This window comes from Acomys minous (assembly GCF_964271855.1).
Source record: "Acomys minous genome assembly, chromosome: 7".
NCBI classification, from domain to species: Eukaryota; Metazoa; Chordata; class Mammalia; order Rodentia; family Muridae; genus Acomys; species Acomys minous.
This window is the reverse complement of record NC_140488.1, coordinates 50,941,690-50,965,963: the sequence shown is the minus strand read 5'-3', so window position 1 is coordinate 50,965,963 and position 24,274 is coordinate 50,941,690. Positions and strand designations below refer to the sequence as shown.

Here is a 24,274-nt window from a genome sequence, read left to right as displayed (position 1 = left end):
TTAGGGACATGTGGGAGGGAAGATTATTAACCAAAGTCCAGGGATCAACCAAAGCACCTGAGTTAAATTGAGCAAGAGTCAACCAGCAAAGCTCAGCTAAAGATAGGTTTCCCGGAAGGACTTAAGAATTTTCCCTACACAAACAAACCAACCAACCAATTCGTGTGTTTTACAGTTACTGTGATTTATTCTTTTGCTCTTGGACTCGCAAAGCTCAAGTATGATGACGTTGAATGCAAACTTTTTTAAAAGTTGGGAGTGAAGTTCTTTTTAGGCACAGTATTATCTAGTAGCTGACCCACAAGTTGGTGAAGAGAAAAGGGAAGTGCAGAAGTATACTGTGCTTCTTCGTACAATTCAGAAAGTTTCTTTGTTGAAGTAGAATTGAACCTTCCTAGGATCCAGACTTGAGTATCGCTGACAGCATTTGCGCAGGCTTGTTGCCAGAGTCCGAGGGCCACATAAGAAAACCCCCACCACGGACCTGTAGGAATAGAGCACTAGTAATTACTTGGAGGCAACGGAGCTGATGATAGTAGTGAAAATGAAAAACAGCCCCCTGCTACTCCCAACAATGTGGAACAAAAACTCAGCTGTCTTACAGACAAGTATTGTGAGATTGGGTCCATCATCATTCTGTCCTGAATGAGGGCTGGGTTCACAAGGTCCCACCGCTAGCTGAGGAGCTATTGGTAGTCATGGTTGCTGGGGGAAGGAGAGTCATTTCATCGTTTTCTTCAGTGCCTCCACTGGTAGCTTGCTAATGCTCCTGGAAGCAGCCCTAATTAAACTCACTGGGTCACCGAAAGGGGGAAAAAAAAACCATGAAAGTAGAACAGGGACGAATGAAAGAAATCAGCAGGAGAAGGGGCACAGGAAAAAGAGGGTCATAGGAGGTGAATAGGCTCAAAATCCAAGCGGTCAGCCCTGAAATCATACACATACAAATAACATTAAGTGGACCAAGCAGGTCGTGCTTATGTATTTAAAATATAGGAAGGAAGATAGGGTTGGTGTGTGTGTGTGTGTGTGTGTGTGTGTGTGTGTGTGTGTGTGTGTAACAAAAAAAAGCCATGAATTTGAGAGAGCAAGATACATAGGAGGGGTTGGGGGAAGGAAAGGAAATGATGTAATTATGTTAAATTTCAAAAAATTAAAATACATTGTATACATATGTGAAAAATATAATGAAACAACATTGCATATAATTAATACATGCTGATGAACACTTAAATTCAGTTGTTAAAATCCTGCTTTCTTCCAAATAAATTTTTTCTTAACCTTTTTGTTCCCAAGTCCTGAATATGCTCTCGGTCTTCCCCCATTTTATCTACAACAGAGATACAAAAGATAGAGTACAATACCATTGTTAAGTGTTAGGCTCTGGGGTGGAGGCAGGGTAGAATGACAGGGGAAATTAAGGGGACATTAGCAGGGAAGGAAGCCCCTAAGATCTGGTTTGCCTTTTATGCTAACTGAAGAAACCTCAACTCGCATGATAAAGCCAAAATGACCTACAGAGATAATGCAAGGTTTTCTAAACAATGGTAAAACAATGAACAGGCTTTGTTTACTTAGCTAAAATGTTTGTCTTTGAGTTTTGCCATCTAAGCTCTGCCTCATACCTCACCTGACAGCATCATTTACAAAAGAAAACCATTTAAGAAAGTTAAGAAACTCATGTGCTTTTTATTCAATTTCTAAACTTCTCTTAAATTTTAATCTTTGCTTAATCATTAAACCATGTAAATTATACCCTTCCACACTGTATATGTATAGTATATGTATAGTTGTTGTAAAGGGACATCGATGCAGCTCTCTTGCGAAGCCTGCACCTGTGTTTTGGGATTGTATGCTGTCCTTGGTCTATATGATTCTCTGTTTAAATACTTAAACTCACTTTGTTTCACTTGGGCTGGTATTCATATTCTTTTCTGCCAAATAATCAAGGATTTGATTCTTCCTGAATGGAGATCCTAGTGCAGGCAAAGCCGGTCTGCCTGGCCAGCTCTGATATCCCAACTGTGTCATTTTACACACATTTCTCAGCCTCTCTGTTTGAGCTTCCCATTTTGAAAATGAGAATAAAAATAGCACCTATTATCCAGGGTTGCTCTAAGAATTAAAAATATAAAATAAATGGAAGAGTGCCCAGCACACAGCATACAGTTCACTGCTGTATAAACTGTCTTCTGTGGACCTATCCCACTCCAGACTTTGATGCGCCTGTGAAGATGGTATCCTGCCAAAGGCAACATTCTAATTACACTGTACATCTCAACTTCTCCCACCTCTCCTCTTTGTGACCCTAATTATGGTGTAATATATGTGCCATAAAGATCAGAAGGAATTTTAACTCCAGCGCATCTCAACAGTGTCAACATGAGAGGTGAGACCCACGATCACCCAAATTTAGGTCACTACATGCTCTCACCAATGCCTTCAGGAAGACTTTACTGTTCACTTTCTGTGTCCCTCCTGTCCTTTGACCTTCCCTGAAGTGTCCACAGACCTGTTTCCTGGAGTGAACTTTTCTACTTTTAATTCTCTGCATCTCTTCTTTGAATGTATACTTATTTTAAACAACCACATCCAATTTTTTCAACCTGTTCTGGAATAGTAATAGCCAAATTTACAGAAAGTTAAGAGTAACGAACGATTGTGGAGATAGATTGCTCTTCCCCTGCCAGCTTGTTGGGGGAGGGGCAGGGAATGGCAGTTACCAAACCCTCCTCCTCTTTTCCCATTGGAACAGTCAGTTTCAGAGCATCAGCTTTCTGTGTATGCTCTAACATGTCTCAAACTTCTCCAGAAAACTCGGTGTAGTGGCACAATCTGTAATCCCAGTACTCTGAACATGGAAGGAGGAGGATTTAGAATTCAAGATCATCATCAGCTCCATATCAAGACATATGTAGTTGTAGAGACCAGCCTGGTATATATGAGGCCCTGTCTCAAAAGACTAAGCTCTGTTGGTCGGTGAATTAAATAGAGCACCCTAAATCATATCACTTTATGGAGAGATCATTGAGCACCCCACTCCCTAAAATGTATGTGAATTTCTCTAGTTTTCTGTTTTGTTCAGCACTGTCTTTAAGAGAAAATTCTCTTCATCTTGCTCATTAGATAGAGGTTTATGGGGACAGTGAATAGCTTTTCATCAATTACACAATCATGGCCCTTTAAAAAATATTTGTTATTTATTATGTATATAGCGCTCTGCCTGCACACCAGAAGAGGGCACCAGATCTCATTATAGATGGTTGTGAGCCACCCTGTGGTGCTAGGAATTGAACTCAAAACCTCTGGAAGAGCAGCCAGGGCTCTTAGCCTCTGAGCCATCTCTCCAGCTCCAAGACTATGGTTCTTATTTTACTAAAAACCCAGTGTGTGTGTGTGTGTGTGTGTGTGTGTGTGTGTGTGTGTGTGTGTGTAGGTTTGTCAGAGCTCAACAAGTAGGCAGAGTGTGGAGGTCAGAGAACAATTTAAGGGAATATGTTCTCTGCTTCTACCATGTAAATCTTGGCAGCACATGCTTTTATGTGATAATCCTTTGTGCTGGCCCTTTCTGTCCCAGAGACATTTTCCCAGGTGTGCTCAGTATACTTAAAGTCTAACTCTGCACACTCAATTAACTAGAGGACAAGGTACTTACTTGGGGTGGGCAGTAGCTATTCTAGAAAATTCATTGTCCCACATTGGTCTCCCAAAGGAGGTTTTCTGTTTCAGACCTGTCAGGATGTCAGTGGCTTTGTCAAAGTTTAATGCTGCATGACCAGCCTGGAAACAGAGAAATATAAAATTAGAAAGCCCACATTTGAGAGCTGCCTTTTCCTTAAGCCACTTTAAACTTTCAGTGTGAGGATGAGGCCAGGTAAGAATCAATAAGAAATGCTTATTTTGAATGCATGCCCTATATTTTGTCTTAACATTTGAAATTGGAATCAGTGTTTGATTTAAACTCACAATGTTGCTATCCCAGCCAGTGAGGAAGAGACGGTAGTTTAGGAAATCCATTTTGCCTAATTCCTCCATATCTTGTTCCAGGGAATTCAACAAGTTGTTGAACCAGGCAAAGGCACCTGTCTCTCTGCAGATCCAGTAGAAATAGATCTGAAATGAGCAAAAGCGTCCATACACTTTTAAAGTATTCTTCACACTGTAATGACAGGCTTGTGTGTGTGTGTGTGTGAGTGTGTGTAACATATCTGTATATAATCTCTGATTATAAAAATATATTTGTCTCCGCCCACGCCTATTTGTCTCGGGCCTGTCCACGCCCTTCTTGGCTCCGCCCATGCCTTTTTGTCTCTGCCCACACCCTCCTTGGCTCTGCCCATGCTTTTTGGCCCTGCCCACATCTATTTGTCTCCGCCCGCGTCTTTCTTGGCCCCGCCCACTCCTCCTTGTCCCTGCCCATGCCTATTTGTCTCCGCCTACACCTCCTTAGCCCCACCCACGCCCTCCTTGGCCCCGCCCACTCCTCCTTGGCCCCGCCCACACCTATTTGTTTTCGCCCATGCCCTCCTTGGCTACGCCTACTCCTCCCTGGCCCCGCCCACACCTATTTGTCTCCTCCCACGCCCTTCTTGGCTCTGCCCACTCCTCCTTGGCCCCACCCGCACCTATTTGTTTTCGCCCATGCCCTCCTTGGCTACGCCCACGCCTCCTTGGCCCTGCCCACACCCTCCTTGGCCCCGCCCACTCAGGGACGGGGCTTGGTTACATCATCAGTACTCTATTCGCTGGTGGTGGTGGTGGCATCTCACACCTTTCATGCCAGCACTCAGGAAGCAGAGGCAGAGAGACCTCTGAGTTCAAGGCACGCTTGGTCTACAAAGTGTGTCCAGGTCAGGCAAGGCTAATAGTCTCTGCTCACGCCCTGCCCACTCCCCTCCTTGTCTCCGCCCATGACCTACTTTTCTCCGCCCATGCCCTCGTTGGCCCCGCCCATGCCCTTTTTGGCCTCTTGGCCTCTGCTAACACCCTCTTTGGCTCCACCCATGCCTATTTGTCTCCGCCCATGTCCTTGGCCACACCCATGCCTATTTGTCCTCACCCACACCCTCCTTGTTTTTGGCTACCCCCTCTTTGCCCCCGCCCCCGCCCTCCTTGTCCCTGCGCACAGTCCTTGTCCCCAAATGTCCAGAATTCTGACAAATTTCCATTACTGAAGGAACCTTCCAAGGTCTTCCTTGTTACTGGCAGATGATCATATTAAGCAAAGTAAGGCAGATTCAGAAAGCCAAACATTGCCAGTTTTATCTCATATTGGAGAGATGGAAATAGAATGAGGAGTATTTAGGGGAGAAAGGAGGAAGAGAAGGGGATAGGCAAATATGGTCATTGTAAATGATATACTTTAACAGAAATGTCATTGTGAAATAATACTATGTATAGTGAATATAAACCAAAAGCAGAATGAAAAAGCTCAAAGTAAAAATTTAAAGTTCAAATAAATAAAAATAAAACTGCAAAAATTTCAAAAGAACCCTGCTTCACTGACAGAGTAATGAGCACTTACCATTGGGGGGGTGCTGTTTTGTTTTTATTTGTTTTGGGTTTTGTTCTTCTACTGTGAGACGTGGGTTCTTTTTTTTTTTTTTTTAATCATAGACCTTAAAAGTTATTCTGTCCAGATTATAAAAGGCTATTTTAAAAATGGTTTAATAGGAACAACCTTGGTTAAGCAGAATAACTTTAGTTTGCAGGATTAGATCACTGCAGAGAGAATCAATACATCGGGCAGTGTTTCTCTTTTATGGCCTCTGAAGTGATAAGATACAGGCCGGTCTCTAGCAGCCTAGACCCCACCAAAGCGTCTTTGCAGAGGTGCAGAGACCAGCTGTGCAGCAACAGGCTAGACTGATGGCCTAGTGCACCCCTGACCCCAAAGCCACTTCTGCCCTATTCAGCTATGACTCATTCCTGTCTCTAGATATGTTCTCCTGGCCCCCTTATCAAACATGCTACCTCACTTAGGCTATGGTGGCCCAGGCCAGGGAAATAGTGAAATGTGGGAGTGTACCTTTTGCGTTTTGAGCTTATTGTCTGCACGCTGGAATTTGTACCAGAGAGATTTCAAGATGGAAGCAAAGGGAGTGACCCCAATGCCTGCCCCAACCAGGACAGCCACTTCATATTGGAAAACATCCTCACTGACTGTGCCAAAGGGACCGTCCACCTCAATCCTAGAAAACAAGAGAAGACAATGGATGCATGAAGACTCATCACCATCCTTAAACTCTTAACATCCTCCCAGAAACAAACTGCTTCCCCAGCCCACTTATTTTAATCACAGGCTCTCTTATCCAATTTACACTTCAACAAGGAATTGTTTTCTCTTTTTGGTTAATCGGCATCCTGTTTTGAGTCTCTGAATGTCTCAATGACCTACCTTGGCATCGGTGATTGCTGTTGTTCAAATATCCTTATGAGATTTTCTGTCCAGTCCCCTGCTGCTCGGATATGAACAGAGAAAAAGTCTTCCTCTGGAGCAGAGGTCAGAGTAAAGGGATGCCACTCCAGGAAGGAAATTGAGGGGCAATTTACAAATATGTACTGTCCTACTTCCATACTAAAGCCGCGCTTTCTCATCTGCAATTCCAAGACTTTCGATGGGTGCATGACAACCTGTGCATGAAGCACGTAGATCATTAGAAGCAAACCCCAAACATGACAAGAAAAGAAGAGTAAAACCCGAGTGATTTTTACTTGCATTGTGAGGCCAACGCTACTCCAGAAGGGAGCACCACTTCCTGTTTCCCTAAGCCACTATGTAACCCCATACAGTGGTTGTGGTCTGGGACTGAGATTCTGTGTCATCAAGAGAAGCTAAAATGCCTTTAATACTATTATATTTTAGTTATCATATAAAATAATGGCTTTAATTATGAAATATATAACACTGTGATATAGCTATTATATATAATACATATAATGTATTGTGTGTACCTTGCTCGTGTTTGCTCCACATCCCCCCATTAATGCATTACTGATTCCCATTCTCCCCCAATAGTCACCATCCTGCTTTCAAGTGACAATCTTCACCCCACTCAGAGTTCTATTTTATCTTCATACTCTATACATTTATATTTGTCCTATTTATTCCAAATATGAGAGAAAATGGTTATTTTGCACAACATGATAATCTCCAGTTCTCCTTTTCTATTTTTTTGTAAATGCCTTAATTTTGTTCTTCTTCATAACTGAATAAAATCCCATTGTGTTTCTTTTTTTTTAAGATTTATTTATTTATTATGTATACAGAATTCTGCCTGCCGGCTAGAAGAGAGTATCAGATTTTGTTATAGATGGTTGTGAGCCACCGTGTGGTTGCTTGGAGTTGAACTCAGGACCTTTGGAAGAGCAGTCAGTGTTCTTAACCTCTGAGCCATCTCTCCAGCCCCCCCCATTGTGTTTCTTAATGATTATTCTTATTTCTGTGGGTGCTTGCTCATCTGTGTATGCACCACATGCCTGCAGTGCTCATGGAGGCCAGAGAACCATATAAGGTCCTCTGGAGCTGGAGCTACAAGCAATGGTGAGCCTCCATGTCAGTGCTGGGAACAGAATAAGAGCAAGTGCTCTTAACCCACTCAGCCGTCTCCCCAGTCCCCCAAAAAAAATGTTTTAAAGGGAAAACTTCTAGCCAGTTTCTTAAAATGATGCTAACCACTTCTTTATTTTATTTTAAGTCACAAGAACAATTCCAAGGCCTTGAGTATAGCAGAATAGCATGAGCCATAACCTCACTCTCAGTTCACCCTTTAAGTAATCACCATATACCCAAAACAAAATACATCTGTGGGCAACCCACACTAATGGTTCTACCCAGAGCCCTATTTCCCATAGTTTTGTCCAGCACTGAAGAAAGTGAGGAAGTTTCCTCCCCCATATCCTTTTTATGCCTTCAGGGTGAACATCATGACAATTCAGTTCTGCACCAAGTAGAAGACAACTTTTCTCACTGCAATGGAAAGTGTCTATTTCTTTACCTTGGTAATTATAACCTTCTGCTGTGAGCGATAGAAACGAAGGATCCTTTCAAAGATGTATAGTACGATCGGTGCAAGGATCCACTTCCAAAACTATACAAAAATAGGGAAGGAATGAAATTAGCCTCAAATCTCTGACTTAGAACATATGGGTATAGCAGTTCACTTCCTCACTTAGCACACATATATCGCCTTCTTTACTGTGTATCACTAGCAAATCACTAATTTCAGCAAAGTTTAGAATGGAAACACATACAAAAACAATAGCTTTCTTTGTCAATCTGTCACTAATAAAATAGGTCATTCCCTGAAATGTACAGGTCATATCAGGAAGCAGATGGCAAAAATAAAGCATTAGGGTGCATGTGTATGTTTTAAATTATATTTAAATTTTTAAAAATTTAAGAAAATTTGTCTATTATGGGAAAAAATGAAAAAAATAAGTACAAAGTAGAAACAAATGATTAAACACAAAATCAAAAGTGAGGGATGGAATATAACACACACATACACACACACACACACACACACACACACACACACACACACACAAACATAATGCTACTAGTAGGAGTACACTAAACTTGACATCTATCTCTGGACCATAAAACAGCAAAAATAACAAAAGGCAACAGATATTTTAAAAACACAGTAACACTTTAGTCTGTCAAGTTGGAAGCCAACTTTCAGTAATAAATATCCAGAATTAACTGGGATTCAGAGCAGTCTGCATATGCATAAAGCCTGAGACAACTATATTGGCCAAAATATTTACTAAGAAAAAAATGAGTAAAATGGCACATTACAGATGTTTTAAAACAAATCTTTGAGCCGGGAGTGGTGGCACACGCCTTTAGTCCCAGCATTCGGGAGGCAGAGGCAGGCGACTCACTGTGTGTTAGAGGACAGCCTGGTCTACAAAGCAAGTCCAGGACAGCCAAGGCTAACACAGAAAAACCCTGTCTCAAAAAACAAAAAAAAAAAGTTTGAAAGGAATATTTGACAGTACAAGAAAGACTCCTTGATGTAATAGAGGGATTGCCTCAGGTTGTATAACTATATGAATTCCCAATTCAGTTCTATTTTTATATTGTTAAACTATCTTTAATAAATATGTGTTATTTTTCTAATTTTTAAAGGGTGGATTGTTAAGTTACCTTTTTGTAAATGTTTGTCAAAAAAAACAAAGCAATGCATTTGGGTGGCAAAACTGGTATTCTCACCCTTAGAATCTCTTGGACCTGAGTATACCTCAAAAATAGGCCAGTCTAATGTGTCTCCATCACTCTATGGAGAAAATACACTGATAAGCAATATCCTTACCTAGGTTCCATAATGACCGAGACATCTAACAGGGTGACTGCAATGGCAGACCCACCACTGATGTGTCATCTGACCATTGCATATGTGAATCGAGGGACTGAAAGGTAGAGAATTTCCAACTGTCCCAGAGGCTTCATCTCGGTTAAGTGCCCACCGTTGATAGGGCCACTCTAATCCCAGCCACCTGTCCATCCACCCATTTATCTAGCTAGACTTGACCTTCACTTGACCTCCACAGCCTCCATGGTCCTGACCCTAGCGACTTCAGCTAGACTCAGTGCTGAAGCCCTGCTCAGTTATGACCCTGTGGCTTGCCTTGAGCCATCTTCAGGAGCTCTCCAACTGGACTTACTACCTAATCCCCACAGAGACCTCTTTGTAGCAGTATCAGCCTTTTGCCGCTGCTTTCAGTAAAGCCACGTTGAAAGTCTTGAACTCCTCTGTGGCCTCTCTACCCCTCTATAGCCATTCTATAACTACATAGATAGATGACATACATTTTTAAATACTTTAAAATAACAACATATTAGTAAGGACCCAAAAATATACAAACAGAATGCATTGACCAGATTGTGGAGAAATATCCTTATACACTGCTGGTGAGGATATACATATTTATAAATACTTGTAGAGGGAAATTAGGCAGTGTTTACCAGCCTTGAAAATTCTGACTCTGGGAGTTTATTCCATAAATTTACTTGTATATATGTTTAACTACATGTATTAAGCTGCTAATAACATTGTTACTTAAGCTTGACTTGGTGGCGCACACCTCTAATCCCAGTACTCAGGAGGCAGAGACAGGCGGATCACTGTGGATTCAAGGCCAGTTTGGTCTACAAAGTTAGTCCATGAAAGCCAAGGATACACAGAGAAACTCTGTCTCAAAAAACAACAACCAAACGAAAAACTCACATTGTTACTGGATAGAAGCAAATATGGGAAACTAGTTCCAGCAGTAGAACTAACTCATGCAGTGGGATGTCCAGTGGCAATGCAAAGAAAGGCATCAGCTAGGTACTTGTCATGAGTGCGCTATGTCACAATCACAGATGGGTGGGTACGTTTGTGGTTTTCTACAATGTAAGAATCCACTGAATAACAAGAAAGTCACAAGCTACTGTAGTTGTGGTTTGTGGAGTCGTCCTGATACCCCTTGATACCAGGCTATTGGCAAACCCTGTTTCATACATTCCAATCTTAGTTATCCGTAGTAACTTGTAGATAACATAATACACATCACATGGTCTCTATGTTTATCTGTAGATAACATAATACACATCACATGGTCTCTATGTTTATCTGTAGATAACATAATACACATCACATGGTCTCTATGTTTATCTGTAGATAACATAATACACATCACATGGTCTCTATGTTTATCTGTCATATTATTTAAAGATTTTAATCATTTTGAATACTTTGAGGCACCACAAGTTGGTCTTTTAGTTCGATTGGTTCCTCAGTGTAGCAAATGTTATGAGCAAACAAAGGTAAACTATATCTATCACTTGAATCCCTTGAATTTATTCATTTATCTATTCATGTTTTTATTTAATTATTTTTGGTGGTGTTGAGAATCAAGTCCAAGGTCTTATGCATGTATGTGTCCTCCACCACTAATTATATACAAAGCCCTTAGAACACTCTCTCTCTCTCTCTCTCTCTCTCTCTCTCTCTCTCTCTCTCTCTCTCTCTCTCCCTCTCTCTCCATTTCTCTCTCTGTATTTGTGTGTGTGTGTGTGTGTGTGTGTGTGTGTGTGTGTGTGTGTGTGTGTGTGTGCATAGGCATGTGGTGGCCACATATCAATAGGGGCACATCCTCAATCATTTTCCACCTTATTGTTTAACACAGGGTCTCTCACTGAGACTGAAACTCACTGATTTGACTAGATTGACAGGCCAGCAAGCACTCGGGATCCTCTTGTCTCTACCTCCCCAGCACTGGGGTTACAAGGGTATGCAGCTATGCCCCCTCTCTTTACATGTGTGCTGAGAATCTGAACTCATGCCTTTATGCCTGTGTAGCAAGCACTTTACATGCCCTCATAAAAACTGTGAAACAATCATTTTCAAGCATGCTATAATATTAAACATAGCCTGCTTCAAGGATGCTTTGATTTTTCTCCATGAAAATTTGACTAGGGTTTCAAAGGTTTCATCTTTGGATTCATAAAAATCCTAGACTTCAATGCAGGATCCATTAATTAATGATTGTGACTTTACTTCATCTTATGTAATTCTAGTCCTTTTGTCCCAGAATGTGTATGAAAGTAGTATTTACCTCAGAGATCATCTATCTCAGGCAGCAAAACTGGGGCCTAGTAAATCTTACCAATAATCTCACCTCTATAGGGAGGTCCCACAACACACAGCAAACATCAATCCTTTCTATTTCAAGAGTCCCTGTAATTGCCTGCTGCAAATGATTTTGAAAAATTGTAGGTATATTTCATAGGAAGGAACCAACAATGAGCAATAATAATAATAATAATAATAATAATAATAATAATAATAATAACAATAATAATATAGAAGTATGTCTTTCCTCCATAGCATTCTTACCCCAGGGGGGTGCCCCACAAAATGAGGCCGTCTGCAACTCCACTCATACTTATCCCACTCGGGAAACGAATTTGAACAATTGTGAGGATGACTTTCATTTATGCTCTCCTCTGTTTGGCCCCGGACAATGCCACTGAAATATACAAAGTAGGAAAGTTTATGATAATGGATTTTGCAAGATCAGAAATGGGAACATGAGGATGGGGATTAGAAGACCTTACCCCAGGCCATGGATCACTAAGCAGATGATGTAGACGATAAAAAGGTGATGAGTATACCAGAAGAGCTCAAAATAATTTCTACGGATGAACTCCATAGCTGAAGTTACCATGAGAACCAAAGCTACTGTAGCGATCACTCCAGTAAGGCCAGCAATACTGGTAAATGCTGTATACATCACTGTCTGTAAAAGGAGAAATATCAGCCTGGCACAAAATCCACCAAGAATACCATAATCTTCCTGATCATGACCAGATACCCATGCTTTGGCATAAAATCATCTCACCATGTTTGGTGATCTTATGGGATTTAGCCAAGAATTCATTTCTTTCTCATGATGAGATAGGCTGGAGAGAACAGACGCAAGAGATCCATCCATGGCTTGTTGGCTTCTATTGTAGCGTTCAAAGTTAAATAGGTGTGCAATGATATGAATAGCTAAGTGGAAAGATAGTAGGTGTCAGGAACATTATGGCAACCATACATCCACTGTAATAGAAGACCTCCATCTATAGTGCCTAGCAGAATGCTGAGTCTACAGTATGCCCAACAACACAGAAAGACCCAAATCATTTCCCCCACCTGTTCAGTTCTCAAAGGAACAGAATATATACTCCATGAATATGGGTCTAAAAAAGGGTCTCCCAAATAGTTCTAGGCACTCATTAAATACTTCTTTATGTTTATATGCACAGGCAAATGACACTACACCCTGAATCACCTGTTGTTCATGGCTGCATGCTTTGCCTGAGTTACCTGTGAATATGCAGATCATATATGCCACCAGTTTATGGAAGATGAGGTTGTGATCCAGTGGCTTTCTCAGTGAGCGGTTGCAAAACTACAAATACAAAGTCATCCTGGTCAGGTGTCACCAGCCAGTCTTAGGAAACCCATTAATTCACACCAACACATCTTAGCCACAGCATAACAATACCCAGCTATCCTTATTCACCAAAGGAGACCTCTAGGTTCCATTCCTAGGGACTTGGTGTTGAGCTCCAGGTACTCTTTCTTTAGTGTGGTAGTTGAACTAAGAACAGCTGGAACTCACTGAGCAGGCACCCCTCAGGAAGGACAGCAGATTCCGACACACAGGAATCAGGATCATCATGCTGTTAAAATTCAAACAGAGAGCAGATGCTCTGGCAAAGGCCAAGGCAGTCTGGAAGAGAGGAGGAAAAAAAGAGACTGCTGCTTTATCTCAGCATCTGGCAGGTGAGGACTGGTCTGGTCTGCTTTTCTAAAATGAGCAAATAGACACAGTGGGGGAATGGGGTGGGGCAGCTTCCTGCAACTCTCAGTCACCTTCTCTCAGTAACCAGCTCACCAGGCCAATCTCTCTGCCAAATGTGCTGAACTTAATTAAATTGAGAAATTCCCATGAGAGTGGTTTGGGACTGTTGGATGATGTATTTACTAATGTGAACAAGAACAAGATTTAGTCATTCCACATTAGCAAATACAGTCTATGGATACAACATTTTGCAGTGGGTATTTTTATTTCATGCATTTAATTATGATTTTCTTGTTTATCCTTCATAAAACAGCGTTGGAGAGCATATATACTTTTATATATCTTAACTAAAGCATATATGTAAAGCTATAACCATGGATGATGACTATTTTATACTCTTTTCTGTGTTTCTAAATGTTGAAATTATAAGAAAGTAGTGCTTGTATAGAAAAAAAATAACCAGTTATGTAAGACGTCATTAGAATGGAACCCTTGGAGCAATATTCTTAAATGTATCTAAAGACAGATGAGTGAGCCTTTCTTTGTTCAGTACTTGGCATGGGACACAGGGCCTTTTGCATGCTAGTTAAGCACTGTTCCATGAGAAAGTGTAATTTCTACATGCAGAATTTCAGGATGATTTTCTTGAGTGAACAGGGACCATAAATAAGAATAGTAAAAGGTCTAGGATCACGATATACTCAACTGCATGGCAGCTGAACTCAACCCCTCAGCTCTATACAACTGGTCTCCAAGTTGCTTTATGCTTTTTGCACTGATAGCTATGCATTTTGACAATCCTATAGTAGTAATTGAGTGGACAGAACAGCCAGGCTATTTTTCATTGCAATTCAGATAATTGGAGACTACTACATGTGTGCCTATAAACAACTAACTAAAAAGACAAGTATGGGTAAGAAGTCACAATTTCTCAGCCCCTTTAAATAATTATAAAAGGATGCCTCTCATGCTCATGGACTGGGAAAATCAATATTGTTAAAATGTTTATATTAATGAGAGTAGCTCACAGATTCAATGCAGTCCTCCTTAGGGCTCCAATGACATTCTTTGCAGAATTAGAAAAGAACAATCTGAAATTCATATGGAAGTACAAAGAGACTGAATATCCAAGGAAATTCTTAGCAGAAAGAATGATGCTATAAAACCTGATCTCAAATTACACAACAGAATCATAACAACAAAAATGGTATAGTAATGACAATGACACAAAACACATATAAAGGGATAGGGAGATGGTGCAGCAGGTAAGAACATTGTTATGTAAGTATGAGGACCTGAGTTCAACCCCCAGTATCCATGCAGAAAGCCAAGCAGGAGAACCTCACCTGTAACTGTAACTTGGGGAGTGTGGGTGGAGACTGGAGTTTCTGAAGCTTGCTGGCCACCTGTCTAACTCCAGGTTCAGTGAGAGGCCCTGTCTCAAAGGAATAATGTGGAGAGTGGTAGAGCAGAAGACGTGATATTATCTCCTGGCTTTTGCACAGAAGCACTTACACCTACACACACACACATACACACACACACACACACACACACACACACACACAGAGAGAGAGAGAGAGAGACAGAGAGAGAGAGAGAGAGACAGAGAGACAGAGACAGAGAGAGACAGAGACAGAGACAGAGACAGAGACAGAGAGACAGAGAAAATAATTTTACAAAACACATATATAGTGTTATGGAATAGAGTAGAGCACTCAGAACTAAACTCATATACATATCTCCACCTAATTTTTGACAGCAGTGTCAGAAACATACATTGGGGAAAAGCCAGCCTCTTCACCAAATGGTCCTGGGAAAATTGAATATACATCTGTTGAAGGATGAAATTAAATCCATATTACTTACTCTGTACCCAAAAAAAGTCAATTCAAAATGGATTAGAGACCTAAATGTAAGGCCTCAAACTCTGACTGTACTAAAGGAAGACAGAGTAAAAACTACCTCAATAGATAAACATGGGCTTTCTGCAAAAAGACTCTAATAACACAGGGTACAAACCCAAGACTTGGGAAATGGGATTATTTAAAATCAAAAAAGTTTCCCAGGGGCTAGTGAGATGGCTCAGCTGGTAAAGGTGCTCACTGCCAAACCTGACAATCCCCAGGACACACATGGTGGAAAGAAAGAAATGACCCTTGTTGTAGCATGCATGTGTCTCTGTGTATCTGTCTATGTGTGTGCAGGCAATGAATGTAGAAACAGGACCATTGGAAGAGATCTTAAGTAAGGTGGGGGTAGGAAAAAGGAGAAAGGAATAGATTGCTTGTGTCATAAAAGCAGAAGAGGGAACATTTCAAGAGTTAGGAAACTAGCAAATTGGGCATAGGGGAGATTGGGGATGGCACTGCAGAAGGAAGATGAATAATATCAAAGTAAAATGGGCATATATGTATGAAAATGCCATAATGGAAACCCTTTACTTTACATGGTAACTTGAAAAAGGAAGGAAGGGAGGGAGGGAGGAAGAAATTTAGTCAACTACTTTTTTTAGAAAAGAAAGAAAAGAAAAAAACAAACCAACTTTTCCATACAACCTAAACTCCGGACAGTGTGACCTCAGTAAAGCCAGCCAGGTCAAAATCTAATGTCTGTAATAGCTTTCCGTGTAGGCAGCAGCGCAGTGAACAAGAGCTTTTCTACTGCACTCCCTGCGGACTGTGTTTTCTCGCTCTGCTGAGTCACACTCTGGCTGTTTTTGGTAGAGACATCCTGTTCCATTGCAGAAGAAATTTTCTCTGCTCATCCCAGAGACCTTGCATTTCCACATTGGCTCCGACCATGGACTTATTGAGTCACAGAGGGATCTTGAAGCTAAAATTGGCAAGTGGGTTGAAAATATATGACTACAGTTTCATATCTCCACATTCTGTGGTAGTTATCTCTCTGGGATAAATTCATTCTAAAAAAGAAAAAAATGTTTTATTCCTCCCTGTTGCAGCATATGAAACTATCTCAATGTATATTCATTTCTCTATATAAACCAATGTTCGTGAAATACTGTGGTCACTAAGGCCTCATTTACTATGAGTTTAAACTCCTTCCTCTGCTCCTTATTTGCTATGATTCATAGTTAATTGAATGAATGAATTTTTAAATACCCCATGTAATTCTTAAATCAATTATGTACCATCAATGTAAAGGGCTGATATTCTCTTCCAACATGTAGGCATTGTAGATACCTTAAAGGCCAGTTGGTTTGTTGTTGGTGGTGGTTTTTTCAAGACAGGGTTTCTCTGTGTAGCCTTGGCTGTCCTGAACTCATTCCATAGACCAGGCTGGCCTCGAACTCACAGAGATCCACCTGCCTCTGCCTCCCTGAGTGCTGGGATTTGGTTTTGTTTTGTTGTTGTTGTTTTTTGCTTTGGTTTGGTTTTTTTCAAGACAAGGTTCCTCTGTGTAGCCTTGGCTCTCCTGGACTCACTTTGTAGACCAGGCTGGCCTTGAACTCACAGAGATCTGCCTGCCTCTGCCTCCCGAGTGCTGGGATTACAAGTGTGTACCACTGTGCCTTGGCTAAAGCTAGGTTTTAAAGCTGCAATTTGTCATTTTTAAGTTTTCTTTTGTACAAGCATATTGAATGTTGATCGTATTCCCATGCATACCTTACTACCATTCATTTTCTCACCCTTCTCGCTGCCTTTTGGTCCTCTTTGTCCCTTCCAGACAGCAGACAGTTTTACTTCTACTTTCATGTCATACTCACATGTATGGATTTATTTACCCACATAAAACTTGAGAGCTGCCAATGGGGAAAAAACCCTACATATTTGCCTTTCTGCGGCTGATTTGATTCACTTAATATAATTATCTTCAATTGCATTCATTTTTTCCTGCAAATAACCCAATTCTGTTTCTTCTTTATGGTGAAAGGAAAAAAAAGGCATTCTGTTGTGTATACGCTACATTTCCTTTGTCTCTTCCTCTGCTAACTGTCCACAGACATTTTAGGTCTATTAAATGGAGTCTCTGCAGTTCCTGTATCTGCCTATTCGGATTAACATAAACATGGCAGATTTGAGATACCAGCTTGATGTCCTTAAATGTAGTGTTGGAAAGAGATGCTTGCGATTGTAAGCTGGGATGAGCTGGCTCCACTACACTCACATAAAAAGACACATTGAGTGTAGGAAGTGATTTCCATCCAGTATCTGTAGTGTGATCCCCTTTTTACTGAATTAAAAAAAATATGTGAGTTCCACTGTATTTGTAAATGCATACATGAAAAAAAGAACACCTTTCACTATATTAAAATCAAAAGTAGGTAAACAAAACAAAGTGTGTGCCTGATATATTTGTTTACAGATGCAGCAACCTACTAATAGTGGTGGTTTCTGTGGAGTAGGATAAGAGAGTTATCGCATGTTACTGACACACTTTGATCTCACTGAAAATGGCATCATTACAATTTGCTTTTATGTTTTCCCTTTTTTTGAAAATAATTTTCTTTCCTCACATAATGTATCTTGATTAAGGTTACCCCTTTCCTTACTCCTTCCTGTTCTTCCTCACCTTCCTTCCCTTCTTGATCCATCACCTCCTTTCCTTCTCTTGTTAGAAAATAAACAGACTTCAAAGCAAATATAATATAATATAATGTTACGATAAAGCAAAAACTAATACAATAGAATAAAACAAACAAAAGGAAAGGACCTCAAGAAAAGGTGCACGAAATGGAGAGTGGGCCACTAAGCTGTAAATAGTATGTCTCCATCAAATCCCTCCCCTCAGGGCTCAAGGAACTTGGCTTAAGAGGAGACAAAAAAGAGTGGAAGAGCCAGAGGGGATGGAGAACACCAAGGAAACAAGGCCCTCTAAAGCAACAGAAACATTGCACATAGGAACTCACAGAGACTGAGGCAGCAAGTGCAGGGCCTACAGGGCACCAGATGGGATTCTAGAGTTAAAAGAAGACATGGACACACACACACCCATCCCTAACCTAGAAACTGTGTCCAGAAGCTAACCACTTGCAAATGAAAATGGTTTCCTTTAAGGAAGTCTCACTAGGAAAATAACTACTCTTAAGGGTAGGCTGCATGCCCAGCAGTAGATGGCCAACAGAAAATGAACTCAATGGCATTTTTGGAGATACTTTGTCTCATAATGTCCTATCAGAGCTTTAAAAAATTTATATATTATTTTTATTTTTAAATTTCTATATAGTAAATATATGTTTATACATTTCTCCTTTTACATTACATGTCTTTTGTATCTATATTATGAATTTCAGTTTAGTGTCTTTATGAGATTCCTGAATGGTTCTCTATGTCTATAATTCATTTTTTAAAAAGATTATTTGTTTGTACAATAGTCTGTCCACATGTAAATTTGCTCACCAGAAGAGGGCACCAGATCTCATTATAGATGGTTATAAGCCACCACGTGGTTGCTGAGAATTGAACTCAGGACCTTTTGGAAAAATAGACAGTGCTTTTAACCTCTGAGCCATCTCTCCAGCCCTATAATTCATTTTAAATAGAGCTTTAAAAATCTAAACAGCCAAAGGATATCAGTATGACTCATTTCTCCATAACTGACTCTTTGGTCATGAAGTTCTTAATAATTAGTCATATTTATTGCATCATTCTATTAATACAAAGCTATTTTAAGACAAATTAACACTTCCCTTGGAGTTTTAGTTTCTAAAGGGGGATGGAGAATGAACTTTTAAAATAGAAAACCACAGGGTGAGAGAAGCAATGAACAGATTTTCAAATTCATTGTGATCTCAACATGTGTTCTCTGATTACTTTTTGTGTTCTTTGATTATAACAAGAAAAAAGATTTTTTAAAAAGGAGAGCTGCCTTGACATAGGAACACTGAGTCTTTGTGGAGAGCTAATGAGATAAAGCTCCATCAAGATGAAAGTGTTTTAAGCAGGTCGTGCCCAGGTGCCTCACCTCCAGGTTCCTTCTTGGCCACCTCCATGCCTGCATATGCAGCTAACCCTGCCCCCCTTTTCTGCACTTTATCTGCCACCTTTCCAGCCTTCTCATTTCTGTCCATACCCTGAGATAATCCGACTTTTCTGTAGGCCTTGAGTCCTGCCGCAGCACACACCCTCCCTTTCCACTCTCTGAAACCCCTAGGTATCCCTCTTTGTCACAGGAAGGCATTAAACCACAGCTGTGGTTTCTAAGTTCTCATTTAATTTTTAATTACTTTTATTTGCCTGCATGCATCTGCCTCAGAAGGGGTCCTAGAGCTGAAAGGAGAAGTGGACATTTGCCCCGATGCCTAACTCAGAAGCTGTGTCCAATTGCTAACTACCTGTAAATGAAATGGAAGATTTTAAACAAACAACAACAACAAAAGAAAGACGGAGGTACTTCGGTAGTAATGGAACTTCAAATCTGATTTTGGGGAAATCAGAAGACAACATGCAGGAGTCAGTTCTTCTCAGGTATCAAACTCAAGTAATCAGGTTTAGTGGCAATTGCCTTTACTCATCTCACAAGCTCCAACGAAGATACTCTTTTTTAATTTCTCTATTTTCTTTTTTATTTGCCTTTATTACCTATCATTTTCAAAACATTATTTTGCAGCTCTGGGAATTGAACCCGGGCCTTCAGCATACCAGGCTATTTGTCCTACAATTTATATCTATAGCTCAGCAAACTCAGCAAATTCCTTAAAATCATATGACAGGTGACAGCAACTCTGGCCAAAGTGGCAGCAGAGGCAGTTCTGTCCAATCAGCCTTCTGGCACCCCATAGGATCACCTGAGCTTTGAGAAACCAGCTGTGAATCACTGTCTAGAAGTTTTCCTTAGTTAGTGTTTTCCTTTTGGGGCCTGAGGAGTGTACCCATCATCAAACTGAGCAAGTAAAAATATTTCATGCTCACTTAAATTAGAACTTCATATGGAGCCAGGCATGATGTTACATATGTTTAGTCCTAGGTTTCTGGAGACCAAGGTGCAGATGAGGAGGCCCTGTCTCAAAAACAAAACAAAAAACTTTACATGAAAGTGAATATTTTTGTATACTTGTGCATATAAGTATACATATGTATATACTTATGCATATAATGTATATAAATGTAGGTCTATCAAAAAAGACTCATCATTTATCTGAAATTCAAATTTCAGTGAGCATCCTGCTTTTTCCACCTGGTAAACATAGCCCTGGAAGAAATCAAGGCACTGGGTGAGGAAGGAGCAGAAATGGAATATTTTAACAAACAACATCAACAACAAAAGAAAACAGTAGCCAGGCCTGGGGACACATGCCTATAACCTCAGCTGTTTGGGGGATTGAGGCAGGAGGATTAAAAGAGCTAGGCCATCATGGGTCATACGGTAAGAATACATCTTTAAAAGGGGGAAAATCCAACATAGAAATTCTCTACATCACAGCACAACACTCACCCCAAGTATTTCTCTCGTGTAATAGTACTTGTCAGACTTCTCATAGTCCAGGAGGGCATTCACAAACAGAAAAATGTTCAGCCCCAACCAAAACACCTAGAAGAAAAAAAAAGGCAAGGAATATGGGGTAGTTTGGAAAGGTATACGAAAGAGATAGGAGATAATATGCACATCTTGAGCATTTTGTGTTTATCTATTTTCACTATAATTTAATACCATCCTGCCAGTATCTAACCTGTCTTCAGAATAAACAATCTGAGACATGTATTAGATGCTAATGAGCAGGAACAGCAAAGTTGTGGCTCAGGGCCCACATCTGGTTCCTCACCAGATTTCCATGTCCTGAAAACTCATAGTGTTTGCATTTTGTTCTTTAAATGACTGAAAACACCAAAAGGCTAATGCGTCATGTCATACAAATTTTATGAACCTCAAATGTCATCGGCTATATATAAAGTGGGATTGGGTTGGCTGCTCTCGTCCGTAATGCTTATGGATGTTTTCATCATGCAATGGTAAAAGTGGGTAGCTGGAACAGAGACCAAATAGCTTACGAAAGCTTAAAATACATAACCAGCTTCTACGCAAACATTTGTCAGCTCCCAGACAGACTGGAGCCTTCAAACTATTGCACCAAAAAGATGGCGCTAAGTGAAGATGTGACTTTCTGAAGAAACAAAGAATAAATTTAGCATCTTTAAAACAATGCCCAATGGAAAAAGACTAAACCCTTCCCAGATGGGCCTGCCTCTTTAATTACACCCTGACATATATTTTTCTGTTTTTAGGTTGTGAGACTTTTTTGCAAATTAGCCTATTGTGTTGGACTTGTGTGAGCTGTGAGGCCTGTGTGTGCCTGTCCAAACCTCTTCACATTAGCTAAGAGGACAATTTGGAACCTACTATATGTTGTCATGGAGATGAACTAACAAAGCTCTATCCCAAGTTTGGAGGTGCTAGTCTACAACTGAGCAGATCTCTGTAGCACTGGGATGCCTTTTGATACATCCCTGACCCCAAACCACTAAGAATCATTTCAGTGCAAAGGTAAAGGGTCTTAACCTGGGACATGGCCCATTCGTATTCCTTAGATACAGACCACTCATAGACCTGTAGCAGGACAGTAAAGTGCTCCTAAATGTAATGTTGGAGGCTGACGTCTGAGGTTCTAATTCTAGTGCCATCATTTAGTAGTTCTGTGACCTTAGACATGTGATTTAAATTCTTAGATCAATTCTTTCACTTGTAAAATGAGATATCTACCTCATAGCAGAGAAAAGTCTTTGCTTCTTTCTTGTCCTTCCTTCCTTCTCCCTCCCTCCCTCCCTCCTTTTGTCCCTCCCTTGCTTCCTTCTTTCCTTCTTTTGCCTTTTGTCCGTCCTTCTGCCATCTCTCCCTTGGCACAGCATTCAATCAACTCCTTCCTGCCTCCTTTGCTCAGAATCCCTTTTCAGAGTTGAATATATTTTAGAGATTCTTTGATGCCAATGGAAAAGGAAAATTGAAAGCCATAGATATTTCAAGAATGAGTAAAGAATAAGAGACCATGAATTGAGGAGTGGAGGGGTGTATGGGAGGAGTTGAAGGGAGGAGAGGGGAATGATGCAAATATAGTATTCTTGTTTTGTTTTGATTGGTTTGGTTTTTCCCATTTATTTATTTATTTAATCAATCACTTTACAGCCTGATCTTAGCCTGCTCTCTCCTCTTGTCCCAGTCCCACTTTCATGTCCCCTCCCCTGTGATTCCCCTTCTCCTTCTCAGAGAAGGAGAGGCCCCCCCAAGGGGTACCAAGCCACCCTGGCACCTCAAGTCATAGCAAGACTAAGGGTATCTTCTCCCACTGAGCCCCAACAAGGCAGCCCAGGTAGAGAAAACAACCCCAAAGGCAGGCAACAGAGTCAGAGGCAGGTCCTTACTCAAATTTTATAACAAGGAAAAGGCATTTAGCGAACAGAAAAGAAAAGCTCATTTGGGGGGATCGAAACTATTTCACGGTGGAACATGAAACCCTGCATCAGCCCACTGTCACCTGTAGGCAAGGCAACTGAGGTACAGAAACATCTGGGAGTCACTGTGGATGGAAAAGGAGGTCAAACCCAAGACCTGGGAAGAAAGAGGAGTAAAAATTTTTTTGAGTAATTTATTCATTATTTTAAAATAGTACAGAGGAATACATGCCAGAAAAAAGAAGTTGAGCCTGCCAGCAGGGCTGCAGAAAAAAGGCTGGAAATGAGAAGCCAGAGAGTTAAATATGACTCATCCCTGTAAGTGATGAATTTCCCCAACCAAAAAAATAATAAAGTGGTATGGCTGTCATGGCTTTTAGAGCACCAAACAGCCTTTATCCAAAGCTAATCAGTTCATTTAATCACTGATTCCTCCACTAACTGATCTTATCACCACCCACACTATGTAGGACCTGAAGTCTGGAAAGAATAATATTTGGTCAGGGTCATTCAGTAGCAGAACTGAAAGTACTTGTCAGGTTTCTCGTCTCCTAAGCTAATGATCTCTCTGTTACAGTGCAGAAGGAACTAAATCGGGACACTGAGTATTAAAAATATAAATCGTGAGATAGCCTGATTAACACAAGCTGTTGTGTTTTCATTAAACGTTAAATAAAAATCCTTCCAAGGTCATTGCATACTTTTCACCTGTACTTCCTGAAAAGTCTTATAGGGCTTGAGAAAAGCAATAAAAATAAAGCAAGAACCCCAGGAGAGAAATCAAATAGTAAAAGAGTAAGGAAGGACATGGAAGCCTCACACTTAGGTGTGACTTATAAATGTAGGAAGAGTGATGTAAGAAAAGAGGTGGTGTGGTTTGCGTGTGTGTGTGTGTGTGTGTGTGTGTGTGTGTGTGTGTGTGTGTGTAGAAAAATATTTCATGTGAGTGAAATGGTGAACAACTGGGCTGAATACCAGTGAACTGGGTTTCAGTCATAGTTTTCCAATTCCCGGTGTGCCATCTGGATTGATTTCCTTCATAAAACTCAGGAGATTGTTTTATATCGGCTCTGTGTAATGAAGAAGCTAGCTGTCAGCATGGCGTTAGGAAACACTTGAAATGTGGCTAATTCTGATTGAGATGTGCTGTGCATCTAAAATACACATGGTCTTCCAACGGCCCAGAAACAACCAAACAATAGAAATTATATTGATATTGTCTATATTGATTACATGCTGAAAGAGTATGCATGAATTACATTGCTCACATCTCATCTGTTTCTTTTCATCCTTTTCATCACAAGTGGGAGATAATTTAGAAATTCCGCAAATGACTCACAGTATATTTCTATTGAGCATTGCTGGGTCAGGCTGATCTCAAAGATCACTTTCATCCCAACCATTCTGTTTTTTTTTTAATGAAATCTTCATGGCAGCAGTATAGGGAAGATAGAGAAAAATGAAGGCTCCATGTCAACAGTTCAGAAGTCAAGCAAAAGAGAAAAGAGGGGAAAATGAAAATAAATTTCAACTTCAAGCCCTCATGGTTTGTCGACATGAACACCTGCAAATCACTTGCCTTCATT

At 40.5% G+C, this 24,274-nt stretch overlaps 1 protein-coding gene across 1 annotated transcript in view; it reads right to left on the bottom strand.

The window, feature by feature from the left end:
- Positions 1 to 202: 202 nt before the first annotated feature.
- NOX1 (NADPH oxidase 1) overlaps positions 203 to 24,274 on the bottom strand; it is a 24,376-nt gene continuing 304 nt past the window's right edge. The window contains exons 2-13 of the mRNA XM_084789953.1: positions 20,740 to 20,835; positions 13,162 to 13,272; positions 12,864 to 12,948; positions 12,394 to 12,545; positions 12,110 to 12,291; positions 11,889 to 12,021; positions 7,998 to 8,090; positions 6,398 to 6,633; positions 6,029 to 6,191; positions 3,967 to 4,113; positions 3,656 to 3,780; positions 203 to 484 (exon numbers count right to left, since the gene is read on the bottom strand). Coding sequence (XP_084646079.1) covers positions 358 to 484; positions 3,656 to 3,780; positions 3,967 to 4,113; positions 6,029 to 6,191; positions 6,398 to 6,633; positions 7,998 to 8,090; positions 11,889 to 12,021; positions 12,110 to 12,291; positions 12,394 to 12,545; positions 12,864 to 12,948; positions 13,162 to 13,272; positions 20,740 to 20,835 — 1,650 coding nt within the window. The 3' untranslated portion in view covers positions 203 to 357. The remainder of the gene's footprint in view (positions 485 to 3,655; positions 3,781 to 3,966; positions 4,114 to 6,028; positions 6,192 to 6,397; positions 6,634 to 7,997; positions 8,091 to 11,888; positions 12,022 to 12,109; positions 12,292 to 12,393; positions 12,546 to 12,863; positions 12,949 to 13,161; positions 13,273 to 20,739; positions 20,836 to 24,274) is intronic.